Source organism: Benincasa hispida, chromosome 1, assembly GCF_027475165.1.
Source record: "Benincasa hispida cultivar pf3 chromosome 1, pf3_genome.v1.1, whole genome shotgun sequence".
Lineage (NCBI taxonomy): Eukaryota > Viridiplantae > Streptophyta > Magnoliopsida > Cucurbitales > Cucurbitaceae > Benincasa > Benincasa hispida.
Genome location: NC_143478.1, coordinates 46,980,909 through 47,001,635, shown reverse-complemented (window position 1 = coordinate 47,001,635; position 20,727 = coordinate 46,980,909). Strand labels below are relative to the sequence as shown.

At 31.9% G+C, this 20,727-nt stretch overlaps 1 protein-coding gene across 4 annotated transcripts; it reads right to left on the bottom strand.

Annotated features, from left to right (window-relative positions):
- Positions 1-5,842: 5,842 nt before the first annotated feature.
- LOC120070226 (dehydrodolichyl diphosphate synthase CPT3-like) lies at positions 5,843-8,134 on the bottom strand. 4 transcript variants are annotated; one of them, XM_039022108.2, is made up of 3 exons: positions 7,940-8,129; positions 7,345-7,380; positions 5,843-6,938 (listed from the first exon to the last, which is right to left on the bottom strand). In XM_039022108.2, the coding sequence occupies exon 3, from the start codon at positions 6,900-6,902 to the stop codon at positions 6,021-6,023; it is 882 nt and encodes a 293-aa protein (XP_038878036.1). In that variant the 5' UTR covers positions 6,903-6,938; positions 7,345-7,380; positions 7,940-8,129; the 3' UTR covers positions 5,843-6,020. The 4 variants fall into 4 exon arrangements, with proteins under 4 accessions (XP_038878036.1, XP_038878035.1, XP_038878033.1 ...); XM_039022107.2 differs by having other exon boundaries at positions 7,345-7,377; XM_039022105.2 differs by lacking the exon at positions 7,345-7,380 and having other exon boundaries at positions 7,940-8,134.
- Positions 8,135-20,727: the final 12,593 nt, after the last annotated feature.

Below are 20,727 nucleotides of genomic sequence, written 5' to 3'. Positions count from 1 at the left end.
AATGTTAATAGATAATTTAATTTTACATGATTAATAATTACATTAATTAACTAATAAACGATGAGAGTTTACGGCATAAGTTCCAACAATCAACTCCACCAACATTTAAAGTTGGTGGGCCAAACATCCCCTTGGAGATTTTTGTGTATATTTTGATTCTGCTTTGGTTTTCCCTTTTATTTAACCATATTCATGCAAGAAATGTAGTTGGTTGATTGTTATTCATTACAAAGAAAAACTTAAAAATAAAAGAAAATTAAAAAAATAAAAGAAAAAGAAAATACAATCCATATTTTATTCAAACAAAGATAGGTAGAATTATTGAATAAAAAAAATTTAAACAAAGATAATAATCATAAAACCATTATGAAGAATTAAAAAAATATACCAGATATCTTTGACATATGAACTCAACTCTGTACTCAAAATACAAACATATAAACTTAGACAAAATAACTCTACACCCCAAACACAGATAAATGAACTTCACAGATATGATCTTCACAAATATATAAATTCAAGTCATCTTGTTTCAACTCAACGTTTCAAATAATCTCTTAAAAGTTCTTCAAAGGGTGCCAGTTTTTCACTAATACAAGTCCCATAATATCTAGAAGAAAGTGCCAAGAATAGCCAATTAGTTTTGCACCAATATAATTAGGTTAAAAAATTATTATTCAGCAAGTGACTTATCAACCATTTGAGACTAAAAATAATACTCCACAAATTTTATAAAACAAACTTTATAATAGAAAGTTGTTTAAGGATCGACAACATTAATAAGTGCAATGGATATCTCACTTAAGAGTGTCAAATCAAAATTCAAAATACTTAAGATAGAATTAGATTTGTTTGCACTGAAAAGATAAATTGAGTTCATTAAAATTTGATTATAGACTTAACTTACGAATGAATAGAAATGAAGCAAATATTGCAAATATTGCAAATATAAAATAAATATACTCATACATTATTGCGTTGAGAAATAAACTTAAATATATTATGGAGATTCAAAAACATTAAATAAACATTAAGCATATATTGAACTCCTTATTTGGAAGATACGACAATATATAACATTTAAATATAATTGATGCTAAATTTAGTTTCACGTGATTAAATTAGATACATTAGTTATCTTTGGATATACCAAAATATCTAACCAAACATCTCAATCAACATTTGGATGATTCAAAATGTTTTATAATAATGATCATTAATATATTCCTGATCAAATCTTTAGTCTTTTCTTTATTTAGTTTTCAATTGGAATCTCTTTTGAAATCATTTTTAAGTGCTTGGGGTCTCTTCTTATTTCAAGATTCCATATCTAAGAAAAATTTTTAAACAAGAAATTGAATATAGATAAGATGGAGATTCTATATAAAATTGTTGGAGACCAAATTGAAAGTAGATAAATATTCTTAAATTCATACTAATTGAATGATCAAATTAAAATATCGATGTCGATATTGTTATCATTATTTTAGTTTTATAGATATATTGATAGATCTACAATAAAATATCAACATCAAAAGATATATATATATATAGTAGAAAAAAATTAGATATTTATCTTAATTTACAAGTTATTTCACAAATGTCTTAAATTTAAATTATACTTCATAACTAAATTTCTACATAAATTTGAGATAAGTTTAACCTTATAACATGGGTCTCTTATTAAATTTTTGTATTTTTGTATAATTAAATATTAATAAAAAAATGGTATGAATTTTAAATCATGTAGAGTTTGTTTTTGAATAATCACTAATTGTTGTATATATCATAATTAATGTTGTATTGTTCATTTGATGATTATTATTATCCCTTATCGTTGACCGTATTGATCTTACCGTTGATAGTGTGGATGATATGCACAAATGAAAAACTTCAAATTGGTTGTGTTTGGGAAAAAAAAAAGAAAAAAAAAAGAACAGTTTAGGAAAGAACTTCTTATAAGCATGTATTTCTAATATTTTCCATATGTAACGTTTCATATTTAATTTCTTTTAACCGTCACAATTATGTAAGGTTGTATATGATTTTGGGGCTAAATTTTTATGAAATATCCTAACACATTAAGCTATTCGTGAAAAATATAGTGACTTTAGGCTATTTCCATAATTAGGCCTATTTAAATAGATTATTAATGTAGAAAACTTTTTTTTTTTTAAATGATGAGAGAGAAATTGTTACATTTGGGTTAGAGATATGAATTGTTATTTATTTATTTTAATATGGACAAGAAGTAAAAGATTACTAATGTGAAAAATGAAGTCATGTGTAAAAGACATTAATGTAATATAGACTTATATTTAAGCATTATATGTAGACATCCTTTCCTTATGTATTAATTACGATATTATAACTAAAATGTTAAATCACTCCCATGTCAATGATAAACTCATAAAAATATAAAAATATTGACAAAAACATGAGAAATTGTGCCACATGAATTTACATTAGAGCATATTTTAAAAGTTGTTTTCTACCAAACCATGATATTGATCTTGTTAGTGATATTTATATTTATATTTGGTGAATATAGATATTGACCAAGTATTTATATTTATCTTTAAATGAATTTCTTGAATTATTTATTTTTTAAGCTCTTTCAACAAAGGTTGGATTTCCTTTACTTCTTTATTTTCTCCAATACTTCAAGATTGATGTATAAATTGGATATTCTTGAATAAACTTCAACATCATACTTGTTGTAGAACCACCGATTCTTGAAATTTTTTTGAACATGTCTCAATCTTTTGTGGTCGTTCTCCATGACCAAAATAATAACTTTTTGAAAAAGAGGGAAAAACATGTAAAAGGGTTACATCACCATAATTACAAATTCCTCTTCCTTTTCTAAAGTAATTAGAAATATAATTTTATTTTCACAAGGTCAAATAAACGGTAAGTTATTCTTATCAACTTATGGGTTCGTTTGGATTGACTTGAAACAAAATGTTTTTCAAAAAATACTTTTGACAAAGATTATTGAAAATACACTTCAAAAGTTACTTTGAGCGGTTGTCAAACACTTCAATTTTTTTTCTAAAATGACTTATTTTTTAAATTAAACATTCAAAAATACATTTCAAACACACACTAAATCAGCCTTTTTAGTTTTCTTCAATTGATCAAGTATAAGTTGTTCAGTATTATGAGCAGCCCATTAAACATGTATAAAACATCTAAGTTTCATCAATAAAACACCTACATGATCAGAAACTTCCTTGACCTCTCCTCATCTGAAGATCTAAAATTGAAATGCCACCTACCTCAAAATTAGACCTACTCAATGAAGCAGCTCCTTGCCATGTGTTCTGCTTAGAAATGTTAGAGATGACTATTATAGATTAGGGGTTTTCAGAAATCCAATGATCCAAAAAAACCGATTAACCTAATCCAATTCGTACGGGTTGGGTTGGGTTCAAATAAATGAAAATTTTAAAGGTTAGGTTGGTTCATAGGTTCACCTAATATAACTCAAACCAACTCGAACCAATCCAAATTTATTATTAACTTTAAAATATATTTTTTATTATTTATAACACAATTATTTATATATATATATTAATTTTAATTTTATTTAATTCTAATATTTTTTTAATAGTTTATTCTTCAACAACTCTTAAAAGTAGTTTCTTTGTACTTTAGAAAAAAAAATTCACTATATAAATTAAAATTGAGTTGTTAATCTTAATTCAATATATGAAAATAATTAAATTTGATTTTTACATATTTACGTTTTGCTACTTTTTAGAACAAAATTTTAAATAAATGATCCGATTAACCCGAACCAACCCAACCTAAATATTTCATGATTGGGTTGGGTTGGATTCATTTTTTAATAAGGGTTATTTGGGTTAAAAAAATTTACAATTCAAACAATTAGATTGGGTCTAAAAAATCTTTCAACTCAACCCAACCCATGAACACCTCTATTATAGATCGAGTTTGATTTGGTAACTATTTGATTTTATATATTTCCACTCAATTTTTTTAAAGGGTACGCGTTTTTCTTAAATAACAGGTCGATAACCGAATTCCAAAATCAAAAATAAGTTTGTAAAATTATTGTATTTTTTATATTGGATTAATTTAAAAAAAAAAGAAATACAAACCAAAAGATTATCAAACGAAATAATAGAGATAAATTTCAAGTATTTAAGAGTAATGAGTAAATTGTATATGAAAGATAATAATGCAATCCTATAAAAGAGCCAAACCATTGTTGTGCAAGAACAAGTTTGAATGAACAAAGTAATGCAAGATACCAAAGATAGAAAGAAGATATTTCTAGTTCCCCATGGAGGGAAATGAACCAAAAATATGATCCACCTATGATAAGGAGCAACAAAACTTTATCACTAAATGCACAAAAGATAATAGAGATGGGACATAACAAATTAATAACTGTTGTTCATTCTTCTAACAAGTAACATTTCGTTTGAAATTGCTGTAACTTTTAGAATAATTATTGACAGTTGTATTTCAAAAAAATTCAATTATGAAAAGAAGTAAAATAATTTTTGGTGAATTCTAGCTTAAACTTGAAAAAGTAGATTAGAGTATTTGGTAAATAAATACAAAAAATCTTATTTTAGATATAGTAACTAAAATAGACTTATAGTCCATTTTTTGTTTTTAAAAAATTGTAATGTAAAATTTTAAATAATTGTTTAATATGATAAATTTTGTTTGTTATAGATTAGTTTTTAAATATTTTGACAAATAACTTTATTTAGAAAAATGAAGATGGTATACATTTTTAAAGAATGATGCATTTAACTCGTGAAAAATAGAAAATAGATTCAATTAGGTGAGAAATGATAGATATATAAAATAAACCTTTTGTTTAAAGTATAAAATTGAGAACTAAATATTAATTAAAAATTCTACCTGATTTTAGGAAAATCTAAAACCTAGAAGGATAATGCTTTTAAAGTATGAAATTAATTGATTTTTAAAAGTGATTTTAATATATTTAATTTAAATCTTGTTTTACAAAAAACGAAAAACAATTAAGATTTTTTCCAAATGGTTTTTTCACACGGCTAACACAATGCCAAACGTAGCCTAAAATACGTTTTAGAGTGATTATGAAATGATTAAAATCACTTTTATCATTTAGCCCCGTTACTTATGAAAATCAAAGTGATAATGATTAAAATCACTTTTTTTCACACGGCTAAAAATGTTAATTATGAAAATTGAAGTGATAATGATTAAAGAAATGTTAATTATTGAAGTGATTAAAACGTGTTTCAAAGTAATTTTAAACATGACAAAAGTAATTTTAACCATTTAAAAATCGTGGTCAGAAGTTACTTAAAAATATATTCTAAAGGAAATAGAAGAGGTATAAAAAAAACCATAAATAGGTGCAACCAAATAAATGAACAATTGAAATACTTTGAATCTATTTGCTGACACTTCAAACAACCAAGTACGAGGGATTATGACTTTAGGATTTAGAGTAGTGCACTATATAAACTCTTTAACCCTAGAGGTGCGGTGCCATTACCACATATATCTGTGTGTTAGTCTTCCCTATCTCTACGTCCTTTTTGTGTTCTTTAATTGACGTTTTCGCAACATGAACACATTTAGGAAACAAGTTAATTATGGTATATATAAAGTGTTGCCATAGTTCTTCCAATTGAGAAACGTAAGCATGTAAGCATATAAACTTAACTCAAGTAGTTGGATAAAAATGTTGAAATTAGGAAACTTAAGACAAAAAATGAACCCTGATTCTCACTTCATATAAATTCTAATATAGAATGCCTGTTATTGAGACATTGTTCTGTTTGTTCAAGCAAAACCAACATAACAATAAGCGGCAAAAAAGTTGTACTATTATTATAACTTGTATACAACATACATAAGAGGTGTTCCAAGAGAAGATAATAGAGTTACATTAACTTACCCAATAATATTAAGGGAAAACAAAACATGAACCTCCATAACAATAATCATCAAATCTATTTCCTTGAGAAAACTAGGAATGGAGATTATAATTGTTTCCTTTTCTTTACCAAATGATGATTGTTTCTTTGAAAATTCAACATTGCCCACAAAAAATGCCAAAAATTTATTTCTGGCCAAAGAACAGAAGGAGAATACAAATAACATAAAGAGGTCTGCCATAGAAGGAAATTGCTCAAGCGGGCCTCTCCAGATGTGCGAATTAACATATCAGGGTCGGGAGCAACTCCGGTATACATATGCTTCTCGACATCGGCTAATGTTATGGAGTTCTCACCATTTTTAGCCACACCTAATTTGCTTAAACCATATCCTACTCCACTTGCACTTTTTGAATTCATCTCATTCCATTTCTCTTCACAAGACCTTTCAACAGCATGAACAATTTCATCAGTGGAAGTGTAAGCAACACAGATAGCAAGGTCTGCTCTGTTATTGTTTCTAGTGGCTTCCATAGCTCTTTGAACTGCTTTCCTGACAGGTTCACTCAATAGATTTAAGTTTCCTAAAAAGTGAAGTCTAACTCCATATTGATTCACAAGGCTTTCTTCTCTAATCAGCAATTCAACTTTTTCCAACATCAGATCCATCACACTTTGAACTTCTTCAGGACTTCTTCTAAAATTATCGATGCTGAAGGCATAAACAGTTACATACTTCACACCCAATTCATAGCAATACTTGAGCATGAATGTCAAAGCCAAATACCCAATCCTATGGCCAGCCCCTTCTGCCAACTTTCTTTTCTTTGCAAATCTCCTATTCCCATCCATTATGAAAGCAACATGAACAGGAATTGAACCCATAGATAGAACAACGAATGTGCATCTCCTAAATAAACTAATTACACGTTCAAAAATCTGATTAAGTATAACCCAAATATTCGTACACACATTTCCAACTCTCATTCTGTTTTGATTGCTTGATGTGAAGCACCAAGATGCCTGTCAATGAAGCCTAGATTTATTAAATTGAAAAAGAAACCCTTAATTTCATTCCTATCTACAACTTTCTTGAAGATATATATGTATTGAACCAAATACTCAAATATCTATAGTTTAGGCCCGTAACCATTTGATTTTTTGTTTTTGTATTTTGAAAATTAAGCTATAGACACTACTTCTACCTCCAAATTTCTTCCTCTGTTATCAACTTTTTATCAATAGTTTAAAAAACCAAGCTAAATTATGAAAACTAAAAAAAATAAGTAACTTTTTAAAATTTGATTTTGTTTTTGAAATTTTGCTAAAAATTTAATGATTGTACTTAATAAAGTTGCAAATAATCGTAAGAAAGAGAAGACAATCGACATAATTTTCAAAAACCAAAAATAAAAAACGAAATAGTTACCAAACGGACGCATAAATCCCCAATCAAGCAGAGCTCCTCATATAGAAAAAAACCTCATCAGTCCACATAATCGCAACAAATGTAAGAGAAAGAAATCTCGCCATTTCTATTAAAAAGAATAGAGGTAAAGGCCTAGTTCAAGTAAGATAGCGACATAGGTGGTTCTTTTAATAATGAAAACAACAACTTTCATTCATGAAAAATGAAAGAATACCTCCAACAAAAAAACACAACATGGGTGTTAATAAAATGGCGAGGAAAGATTAGAAAACAAGAAACATGTAATCTATCAGTTTAATCGGGAAACAAATACTAAATACCAGAAATATTTAATTGAAAAAACATATAAAACAATAGATATCTGGGTTGTTCAACTAGCAAGAACGTACGTGAAGGCGAAAACTGACAAAGGAGAGGGGAAAGAAAAGCTAATGTATAATCTATCAATTGAATCCGTCGAAACAACATATGGAAGAACAGAAACATATAATCGATAAAAACACATAAAACAACAGAAATCTAGGTTGTTGAACTAAGAAGAATCTAATTGAAGGAGAAAAATCAGAAAGAAAAAAAAAAGGGAAAGAGAAAATACTTGGAGTTGGAATGTGGGGGTGTGGAGTGAAGAAGAGACGAGAGCGCCCAACGGAGGTGTGTTGGAGAACAAACATTGTCGTAAGATATATATGAGATGTTGAAAGGGAGAGTTAGAAGAAAGAAAAAGGGCAAAGAGAAGAAGGAAAGAGCAAGGAATGTGTGTCTAATTTGTTATCACAATCATGTCTAGGGCATGAGTCTCGCGTGAGTAAGAGGGGGTTATATAGGGGGTTTTCCCACTTAAAATCAAATCTAACTTTTTATTTAGTTCCAACAATTGTGGATATGGGAGTGAACTTTGTGTAAAAAATATTCATGATTTTTTAAAGGTTTTAAAAATATTTTTATGAGGTATTTAGAGTGTAAGTTCGAAATCAAAAGCCTGAGAATCAAATGCTTAGAGACTTATTAAAGGGGTTCTAAAACATGAGATTTACAAATGACTATGTTTCGATGGTAGGGTTTGAAAGTTTGGTTCTAAAATCTAACTTTAAAAAATAAAGTTTGAAAGTTTGGAACAAACTCTTTATGTAATTAATAATATATGATATTTTATTCACTTTGTCTATAAAATATGTGATCTTTTAGTTGCATTAACCACAAACCAATAAACAAACATTCAAGGTTATCATTGTAACTTAAACATGTATATGGAAACATACATGTGGATCATGTTTAAGTGATAACCCTAATGGTCTATAGTATATGGATAAGGCTGGTACCTTACCCTGGTGACACTACGAGTATGATTCGCTTTGTAGTTGTTACAATCGTTGTAAAGTGCTATAAATGATCTGATTCTGATCATTCATGTATTAGACATGTCAGCGGGGATATTCTATACAAAGAAGTTTGTATAAGACCGAACCACAAAATGTTTAGTCTCATTATATAACACCGTTCATAATAGAGACTTATATTTCACCAAGATGACCATAGATAACATGACCTGAATCCTGAGTGAGTTGTGAACTCCTGCCTATAAGGTTGGTCCTTTGATTTGTATGGGTGAGAGTGGCCAAATCGCCGACTCAACAAACCTACCATTTTCGGGATTCGTCTGATTGGGGAACTGGGAATACAGCTACACAAGATGAAATTCACTTCTTCCTGAAGCAGGGGTAAGTAGATAAATTGCTCCTTAAGGTCTGATTCCGGGTCTTGAACAATGTGGAGCCACACTCTCTCCTAGTTCGAGAGGGGTTTAATCATAATAGAACTATGATCTATTGTTCATTAGAAGGATAAGTGATACTCAAGAAGTTAGATGTAACTACAAGGGGAAAACGGTAATTTGGTCCAGTTGTACTTACATGCAATCTGTGAAGGGTCATCGTACTGTTGATTGGTTATATCCAATGGACATAGAAATATATCTATAATGCGAAGAGTGCAGCTATCGGTCTTTAGTGGAGTGCCCGACAGCTAACAGATGGTGAATAATGTAATTAAAGAGTTTAATTAATTATTCATGTACCATTGGAGCTTCAAGCTACAGGTCCATAATATTCCTTTGGCAGCTCAAAAGGATTTAGTTGAGAATCAGTTTTTTTGGTTAATTTGAATTGTTCAAATTAATAAAATGGATTTAATTATATATGATATAATTAAATTGTTTTAATTATATATGATATAATTGTCATAATGTATTTGATACATTATAGTTTAATGGGAAGAAATAAATATTTGAATGAGATTCAAATATACTTTCTATGAATGTGATTCGTAGTTGTTAAATTTAATATAAATATAATTTATATTAAATGCCATAAAATAGAGAAAAGAAACTATAGTCTATATTGTATGTGATACAATATTAAAATTATAGGTTATATGTTATATGTTATTTTTGATATAATATATAATTTAATATAAATATAATATGATAAGTTAGTTATCATATTTATTTATATTGTTTTATTATTATTTGAATAATAACTTCCCCATTTTTTCTCCCCAACCACCTTAGTGGGTGGTTATTAATTTTATGGTAAAAATGAGTAAAAGAAAAGTGTGGTTTTCTCTTCTCGCTCAATGATTGCATTTTTCCGTTGAATGATTGAGTTGTAGAAAAGTTCCGTGAGTTTTTGAGAGAATCCTCAATCTACTTCCTCCACCAAATCCTATCCCTTCTTACCAAAATAGTCAGAGCCCACCACTCCTGGATTCCCACCTCGAGAATACTAAGGACTCTTTGTGGTTGTATCCGGTTGTTTGGTTCGAGTTTTCTTGAAGAAGGTCTTCAAGAAGTTGCTCAATTTGTGATTGTTCGAGGGATACGTGAAGGAAAAGGTCTTCAAAGGTAATGTATCTTAAAACCATTTTTCTTGTAAATAGCATGCTGTAATTTATTTTGAATGCTTATCTATTGTATGTTTACTGTAAATTATGTTTTCAATAATTAATGGAATTTGGACGATCCGCTTCCGCTCTCTCTTCAAACAAATTCTTTCAATTGGTATCAGAGCCAAGTTGTTGGTTTCTGATTCCAAATTCCATTCTTGTATTGAATCATTTACAGTACTGGTGGGTTCTATAATCTGTATTGCGTTTATATGATAAACGTTTGTGGATGATTTGTTGATGGATGTTTACGGGATAGAAGTCTCAGTTTTAAGGCTTTCTTTATTTTTACAAAGTTGTTTTATAAGGCCCCCTACATTTTTGGGCAATATATTGCAATCAACTATGTATTTGTTAAGTTTTTTAGTCACTCGTGAGGCTTTAGAAGAAGGATTGCAATATGTTTTGATGGAGAAGATGAAACAAAGGTTACCATGTCGTGTAGCTAGAGCTAAACGATCGGATAGCTTTTGTTATGCGATCGTGTAGAGTTTACTACGTGATCGTATAACATTTGCTAAACGATCACATAACTAATGCTACATGATCGTGTAGAGTTTGCTACACAATCGTATTGCGTTGGCTGCATGATCACGTAAGTGCTCGCTTGGTGGACGATCGCACAATATACGATCGTGTAGAATATCATGCTCATCGCATAGTCATTAGCTACATGATCGCATAGTATATGATACTCGACACATGGATGATTACTACACGATCGCGTAGACTTTCATGCTCATCGCATCGTCATAACTACGCGATCGGATATAAACGATCGTATATACTCGATGCCTCGTTGCTCAAGGATGGGGTGTTTGCTACACGATCAACTGTAAGGGTTCTTTGTGGAGCGGTTTGAGGCGAGCGGTTCAAGACCCGGTTCACTTGTTCTGAACCGATGGACTCAAATTTGTAATAGTTAGCCTTTTCATTTCTGTTTTGGAGATGTTCTATCCCGATCCATCAACTTTTATTATAAATATACATGTGATGTATGTTTTTTATTATATGCCATAATGTATGTCATATAGTTTTAAAACCCACCATAGGTTATGCATTTATTTTCATGCATCATTTTATATTATAAGTGTTATAATATATTAGTATGCATGATTTTAATTACATAAAGCATGCTTATGTATCATATAATATAAGAGTTATAGTATATGTATGCATGCATTATAGCATATCCATGCATCATTTATATCATAAGTGTTATAATATAAGGTTGAATGGTTGTATGGAATGTATACCATAGCATGGTTCATTACTTAGTTTTACAAAAGTTATATATTAGTAATAAATGAACATTGCATGAAGCATGACATTACCTTAGGTAAATTATAAATATTATAATTAACTTATATATGTCTTTCATGTAATGATTGGTTTTAATTGTTTCATTTACTTATAATTGTTATAATAAATGAAATTAGAATTAAAATCAATAATAAAGAGTTGCATGCAAACCTTAGGCTATAATCATTTTTTTAAATTGTTTTAAAATTTGATTAAGATAGACCTAAGATCACGTTTCTAATGAGATTAGAAATCTAAGTTTAATCTTTTATATCGGTTTAATAGAATTAAATTGATTCCTAAAAAGATTAAATATGTAACAAATGTATCTATAAGGGTCCTTTTGTCTAAGGTTGGTTCTAGCTAGGCTGAGGTACTTGATGGAAGCGTTGCACCCCTATCTAGGAACCTACCTGGAAAGGTGAATTAGATAGATTTGTTACATGCCTGCAAGTTTGATGAAAGTCGGTTAAAGAGTTTAATAAGACTTAAATTAAAGTTGTTTAATCATCAAAGACAAGAGTTGTTTGAGAAAATTAAACAAACACTTATATAAAATCAGTAGTCGGATTTTCTAAGTTAATTAACCCCAGGTAGAACACTTAGTGGGAGGAAAATGGGGTATATGATACTTCGTTTTACCTCTACACATTTCTCCCTAAAATTTCACACCGTGAGATCTACTATCGGCCTTGAGGCATCATGGGTGTCCTTCTACGGGTGGCATTTGGGTAGATCAATACCAAGGTGAATGGAGAGAGTGTTTATAGTAAGTGGGAGCAGGACGTGTGACAACATAACCCTTAATCTCTCTCATTAGGTTGGATAAAGTTTCATGCATCGCCTCGAGGCGTTGTGGGTGTCCCCCTAAAGGATGGTAGTATTGCATGACGCTTGATTTGATCTTCAGAAATGGATAAGGTTGCTTTAGTCTCTTGTTCCAATCGACTTTTCCCTAAGGTTGGCTTATTGGGGTGGGACTCTAGAACCTAAAATGAGGGGTTACACTTATACAAAATTGTTAAGGATGTTAACAAATTCTTGACCGAACAATGATGACTATTATTTTTAGTTACAAGGAATTGTTTCTATCTAATAGTTGAGAATGTTTCATTTCAGTGAAGGGGCACTTGATCACCCTATGGCGACTTTTGTCCTGCCTCACTGAAAGCATCATTGTAAAATAGATGTCACTTAGGGTACACTAGACTATTTTTCTAAAACTTGATTGGTTTTCTAAAAGTGGTTTAATGCAAGTAGACTAAATTAAGTTTGTTCTTTTTCATCGATTTAAAATAGCTACCGTTACACTTAGTTTGCTTACCATCGATAAATTAACTGGCGAGAACTACGCTAGTTAAAAAACATGATAAACACAATTTTAATCATCGATGACCTGCGTTTTGTCCTGATGGAGGAGTGTCCTCCCATTCCGCCTCCTATTGCTCCTCGAAACGTTCGAGAAGCATATGAGCATTGGACAAGGACAAACGAGAAGGCCTGAGCGTATATCTTGGCAAGCCTTAAGGAAGTCTTGGCCAAGAAGCATGAGCCCATGCTCACAACCTGTGAGATCATGGAGTCTTTAGGGGGAATGTTTGGACAACCGTCCGCACAACTCAGACACGACACTCTCAAGTACATCTTCAATGCCCGTATGCAAGAAGGGGCATCTGTTCGAGAACACGTTCTCAACATGATGATCCACTTCAATGTGGCAGAGATGAACGGGTCAAGCATCGATGAGGCCAGCCAGATTAGCATCATATTGGAATCTTTACCTAAAAGTTTCCTTCACTTTCATAACAATGTTATTTTGAATAGGATTGACTACAATCTGACTACCCTACTCAATGAATTGCAAACTTTCCAATCCTTGTTAAAAAGCAAGGAGAAGAAAGGTGAAGCAAATGTTGCTTCATCATCTAAAAAGTTCCATAAAGGTTCGACCTCCGAAACTAAGTTTGTACCTTCTTCTTTGGCACCAAAAAGTGGAATAAGAAAAAGGGTGGAAAGGGGAAGACTGTTGCTAACCCAAGAGTTGTTGCTCCAAAGGGTAGACAAGGGAAAATATTTTCATTGCAACCAGGATGGACACTTGAAGAGGAACTGCCCCAGATATTTAGCAGAAAAGAAGAAGGCCAAACAAGGTAAATGTGATCTGCTTGTCTTGGAAACTTGTTTAATGGAGAATGATGATTCTGCCTAGATTATTGACTCTGGGGCCAATAATTATGTTTGTTCTTCATTTCAGGGAATTATTTCCTTGCGGCAACTTGATTCTGTTGAGATGACGATGCGAGTTGGAACCGGACACGTTGTCTTAGTTGTGGCAGTGGAAGGTCTCCGGTTAACTTTACAGAACAAATTTCTCATTCTGAATAATGTATGTTGTTCTTAATTTAAAAAGGAACTTAGTTTCTGTAAAGTGTCTTTTGGAACATGATTATCAATTCAACTTTTCTTTTAATAAGGTGTTTATTACAAATAATGGTGTTGATATATGTTCTGCTAAACTGGAAAACAATTTGTATGTGCTAAGGCTGTTAGCAACAAATGCCCTTCATAACATAGAGATGTTTAAAACTGTTGTAACTCAACATAAAAGACCTAGAATTTCTTATAAGGAAAATGCCCAACTTTGACACCTAAGACTAGGATACATTAATCTCAATAGAATCGAAAGGTTGGTGAAGAACGAACTTCTAAGCGAGTTAGAAAAAAAATTCTTTACCTGTGCGTTAGTAGATGACTAAAAGGTCTTTTACTGGAAAATGTCATAGGGCCAAAGAACCTCTAGAGCTAGTGCATTCAGACCTTTGTGGTTCGATGAATGTAAGAGCTAAGGGAGGTTATGAATATTTCATCACTTTTATTGATGATTATTCAAGATATGGGTACGTTTATTTAACATAATATAAGTCTGAATCTTTTGAAAAGTTCAAAGAATTCAAGGCTAAAGTTGAAAATGCATTAAATAGAACGATTAAAACATTTCGATCTAATCGAGGTGGAGAGTTTATGGATTTAACATTCCAGAATTATATGATAGAACATGGAATTGTCTCCCAACTCTCAGCACCTGGTACACCTTAGCAAAATGGTGTATCAGAAAGGAGAAATCGAACCCTATTGGACATGGTTCGGTCTGTGATGAGTTACGCTTCCTTACCTGACTCATTTTGGGGTTATGCAGTGGAAACTGCAACGTATATCCTGAATTGCGTTCCCTCTAAGTGTGTTGCCAAAACACCTTTGGAGTTATGGAATGGTCGTAAAGCTAGTTTACGTCATTTCAGAATATGAGGTTGCCCAACACATGTGCTTGAGGCCAATCCTAAGAAATTGGAATAACTTTCAAGGTTATGCCTATTTGTAGGCTACCCTAAGGGAACAAGAGGTGGTTATTTCTTTGATCATAAAGAAAACAAAGTATTTGTGTCGACAAGTGCTACTTTTCTTGAAGAAGACCACATAAGGGAGCACAGACTCAGAAGTAAAGTCGTGTTGAATGAGATTTCCAAAGAAACTACTGAATCTTCAACAAGAGTTGTTGAAGAGCCTAGTACCTCAACAAGAATTGTTAAAGTAGGTTCATCTAGTAGGTAAAATACACCTCAAGTGTTGAGGGAATCTCGACGTAGTGGAAGGGTTGCGAACCCATCCGTTGTATGAGTTTAACTGAAATCCTAGTTATGGTAGCTGATGGCGAAGTTGAGGATCCATTGTCTTACAATAAGGTAATGGAGTATGTTGACAGAGATGAATGGATCAAAGCCATGGATCTCGAAATGGAGTCTATGTACTTCAATTCAGTATGAGATCTTATAGGTCAACCTGATGGTATTACACCTATAAGTTGTAAATGGATTTACAAGAGGAAACAAGATGCTGATGGGAAAGTGCAAACCTTCAAGGCTAGACTGGTGGCAAAGGGTTATACCCAGGTAGAGAGAGTCGACTATGAGGAGACTTTCTCGCCTGTTGCCATGCTGAAGTCTATCCGGATCCTTCTATCCATTGCCTCATATTATGACTATGAGATATAGCAAATGGATGTCAAGACTGCTTTTCTGAATGACAATCTTGAGGAGACCATTTATATGGTGCAGCTCGAGGGATTCATAATCCAAGGTCAAGAGCAAAAGGTCTGCAAGCTTAATCGGTCTATTTATGGACTGAAACAAGCATTTCGATCTTGGAACATAACGTTTAATACTGTGATCAAATCTTATGGCTTTGATCAGAATGTCGATGAACCTTGTGTCTACAAGAAGATTATCAACAATTAGTAGTTTTTCTAGTGTTGTATGTAGATGATATCCTACTTATTGGGAATGATGTAGGTTTACTGACTGCAGTTAAGAACTGGCTAGCGATCCAATTCCAAATGAAAGATTTGGGAGAGGCTCAGTTTGTTCTGGGTATTCATATCTTTCAAGATCGAAAGAACAAAATGCTAGCACTGTTTTAGGCGTCGTATATTGACAAGATGCTTGTCAAATATTCGATGCAGAACTCCAAGAAAGACTTATTGCCTTTCAGGCACAGAGTTACATTGTCTAAGGAATAGTGTCCTAAGACACCTCAAGAGGTTAAGGATATGAGACAGATCCCCTATGCATCTACCGTGGGTAGTTTGATGTATGCGATGTGTACTAGACCTGATATCTACTAGATTATGGGGATAGTTAGTAGATATCAATCTAATTTAGGATTAGATCACTGGACAACCGTTAAGAACATCCTCAAGTATGTACGGAGAATGAGGGACTACATGCTTGTGTAGGGTTCTAAGGATTTTATTCTTAAAAGATATACGAACTTTGATTTTCAGACCAATAGGGATTCTCAGAAATCCACATTAGGATCAGTGTTCACTCTTAACGGATGGGCAGTAGTATGGCGAAGCACCAAGAAGAGGTGCATTGCTGACTCCACCATGGAGGCTGAGTACGTAGTGGCTTATGAAGCTGTTAGGGAGGTTGTTTGGCTTAGAAAATTCTTGACTGATCTGGAAGTTATTTCAAACATGTCGAAGCCCATCACATTTTATTGTGATAATATTGATGTTATCCCAAGAGCCTAGGATTTATACGCGGGGCAAGCACATAGAGCGGAAGTATCATCTCATCCGAGAGATTGTATATCGAGGGGACGTATATTGTCACGAAGATAGCTTCGGAGCATAACGTTATTGATTCGTTTATGAAGACCTTCACGACTACAGTGTTTGAGGGCCGCCTGTAGAGTATGGGTCTATGGGACAGACCATGATTGGACTAGGCAAATGAGAGATATTGTACTGGGCGTGTTATGCCCTAGTTTATTGTTTGTATACTTTATATTTTGTTTACATTGTACACCCTACTAGCTTTATGTCAAATGAGAGATTGTTGGGATTGATGTCCTAAATCTCGTAGGGTTCTATAGTTCGTAAACATTGTATGAACATACTCTTTATGTGATTAATAATATATGATATTTTATTCACTTTTTCTATAAATATATGTGAAATTTTAGTTACATTAACCACAAACTAATAAACAAATATCCAAGGTTATCATTATAACTTAAACATGTATGTGGAGACATACAGATGGATCATATTTAAGTGATAACTCAAATGGTCTGTAGTATATGGATAAGACTGCGTACCTTATCCTAGTGACACTACGAGTATGCCCCGCTTTGTAGGTGTTACAATTGTTGTAAAGTGCTACAAATGAGCTGATTTTGATCATTCATATATTAGACATGCAAGCGGGGATATTCTATACAAAGGAGTTTGTATAAGACCGGATCACAAAATGTTTAGTCTCATTATATAACACCGTTCATAATAAAGACTTACATTTCACCAGGATGACCATAGGTAACATGACCTGAATCCTGAGTGAGTTGTGAACTCCTGTCTATGAGGGTGGTTCTTTGATTTGTATGGGTGAGAGTGTCCAGATCGCCGACTCAACAAGCCTACCATTTTCAGAATTCGTCTGATTGGGGAGTTGGGAACACAGCTACACAAGATGAAATTCACTCCTTTCCCGAAGCAGAGGTAAATAGATAAATTTCTCTCTTAAGGTATGATTTCGGGTCTTGAACAAATGTGGCGTCACGCCCTCCCTTGGCCCGAGAGGGGTTTAATCATAGTAGGACTATGATCTATTATTCATTAGAGGGATCAGTGGTACTTAAGAAGTTAGATGTAACTACAAGAGCAAAACGGTAATTTGGCCCAACTGTACTTACGAGCAATTTATGAAGGGTCACTGTACTGTTGATTAGTTATATCCAATGGATACATAAATATATATGTTGTGCGAAGAGTACAACTGTCGATCTGTAATGAAGTGTCCGACAGTTAACGGATGGTGAATAATGTAATTAAAGAGTTTAATTAATTATTCATGTACCGTTGGAGCTTTAAGCTACATGTCCATAAGGTCCCCTTGGTAGCTTAAAAGGATTTAGTTGAGAATCAATTTTTGGATTAATTTGAATTGTTCCAATTAATAGGAGGGATTTAATTATATATGATATAATTAATTTTTTTTAAATTATATATGATATAATTATCATAATGTATTTGATACATTATAGTTTAATGGGAGAAATAATATTTGAATGAGATTCAAATATATTTTCTATGAATATGATTCATAGTTGTTAAATTTAATATAAATATGATTTATATTAAATGCCATAAAATAGAGAAAAGAAACTATAGTTTATACTGTATGTAATACAATATTAAAACTATACGTTATATATTATATAATTTAATATAAATATAATATAGTAAGTTAGTTATCATATTTATTTATATTATTTTATTATTAATTGAATAATAACTTTCTCATTTTTCTCTCCAACCACCTTAGTGGGTGATTATTAATTTTATGGTAAAAGGAATAAAAGAAAAGTGTGGTTTTCTCTTCTTGCTCAATGATTGTATTTTGCTGTTGAACGATTGAGTTGTAGAAAAGTTCTATGAGTTCTTGAGAGAATCCTCAATCTACTTCCTTTACCAAATCTTATCCCTCCTAACCAAAATAGTCAGAGCTCACCACTCCTGAGTTCTCATCCGAGAATACCAAGGACTCTTTGTGGTTGTGTCCGGTTGTTTGGTTCGAGTTTTCTTGAAGAAGGTCTTCAAGAAGTTACTGGGTTTGTGATTGTTCGAGGGATATGTGAAAGAAAAGGTATTCAAAGGTAATGTATCTTGAAACCATTTTTCTTATAAATAGCATGCTGTAATTTATTTTGAATGCATATCTATTGTATGTTTACTGTAAATTATGTTTTCAATGATCAATGGAATTTGGATGATCCGCTTTTACTCAAGGATCTCTTTAAATGAGTTTCTTCAATAACATCCTTAATCCATCTGTCAATTTCTACATTTTTTGTGTGTGTATGAAAATGAAGAAGAATAAGGGAATGAGAAATTAATATAAAAGAGGGAGGAAGAAATAAAGAACATAAATCATAGGTGTTGTCAATGGGTTACTAGTTCAGATACATGTTTTTGGTGAGTAAGACTTCTTAAGCTCACGACAATTCTCACAGTTCTCAGAGTGAACGTATTAAAGTATTGTTGATTATCAACATCTTAAGTTTCATAGTTATATATGGAAGAGGTTGTCATACTTTTTGAGGCACCCATTTTATACCTTTTTTTTTGGGAAGGTGTTAGGTACTCAATTAGAATTCAATACAACCGTTCATCAACAAACTGATGGTTAGACTAAGCGTTGAATCGGACTCTAGTGCACATGTTACATGCTTATGTGTTAGGTTTGGTAGGAAGTTGGGACTCTCACTTGCACCCTATGGAGTTTGCATACACTAGTAGTTATCAAGCTATGATCGACATGACACCATTGGAAGTGCTTTAAAGAGAGAGTTTTAGGTCTCCCATTTATTGATATGAGGTTGGGGAACAAAAATTATTAGAACCCCAATTAGTGCAGACTACTAATGAGGCTATTCAGAAGATTAGAGCAAAATGCAAAATACATAACAAAAGAAAAGTTACATGGATGTTGGAGACAGAGACTTGAGTTTGAAGTAGGTGATAAAATGTTCTTAAAAATAACACCTACGAAGGATGATTAGAGCTTGATTTGTCTTCCATTCTCCACAGTGGCCAAATTGATTTTAGAATTGCCCTTACCAAAATCACTTTCCCCTTCCTTAGCACCAATGCCGCCTTCATCCTTTGTAAAATCGTTTGATGCAACCAATAAGATCGGCTACAACTAGTTCATTGTATTCATGGGAGTCGATTTATCCATCATCCTCTTTTTCTGCTTTTGGCCTGCATTTTGATCGAGCTCAAACTTCTCACACTTGAAGTCGACAAAATTGTCGTGATAGTCATTGACTAGATCTTCCTCACACTTATTGTTGCTGGTAGTGACACCAAAGATAAGGGGAACACAAGAGTTTGTTTGTTTATGTGTAGATCTTACCTTTTAGAGTCGAGTTAGTAGTTTCCATGATGGTGGTCGCTCAATATGAAATGGTTTAGTTATTTTGTCGGTAATATCTTTATAATAACAAATAACACCTTTCATAGAGTAACATGTAATTTTGAGCCTGTAAGGAAAATCATTCTAATATTGATTGAAAAGAAAATTTAACCATGAATGTAAAGTTGTCTAATTATTGAAATTTTGAAACTTAAATTGATGAAATTGAAAGATTAAAATTGATCCAACCAACCAAGTTTAGGTTAATACAATCTTCCCAATAACAAATCTATTATTTATCATTCAAATTTCATGATCAATGTTTAAAATGTTAATGTAATGGAAATGTAAGGATCTTAATTTTATGAAAACATCGATACAATATCAATGTTAATAGTTTTATTAATAATAAATGCAAAAAATTCATAGAAATATATTTAAATAAATAAATGAATATTTTAAAATAAGTTAACATGTTTATTATTTATATTATATTCAAATAATAACATTTTTTTCTTATTTTATGTTCCATTATTTTTTAAGTACAAGTGGGCGTAACTGGATTCAAATCACACAGGCATCGTGGTCATTAGCATACTCAATTTTGAGCTATGCTTGTTTTGACATGTTCTATTGACTTTGTATGAATATAAAATACAAATGT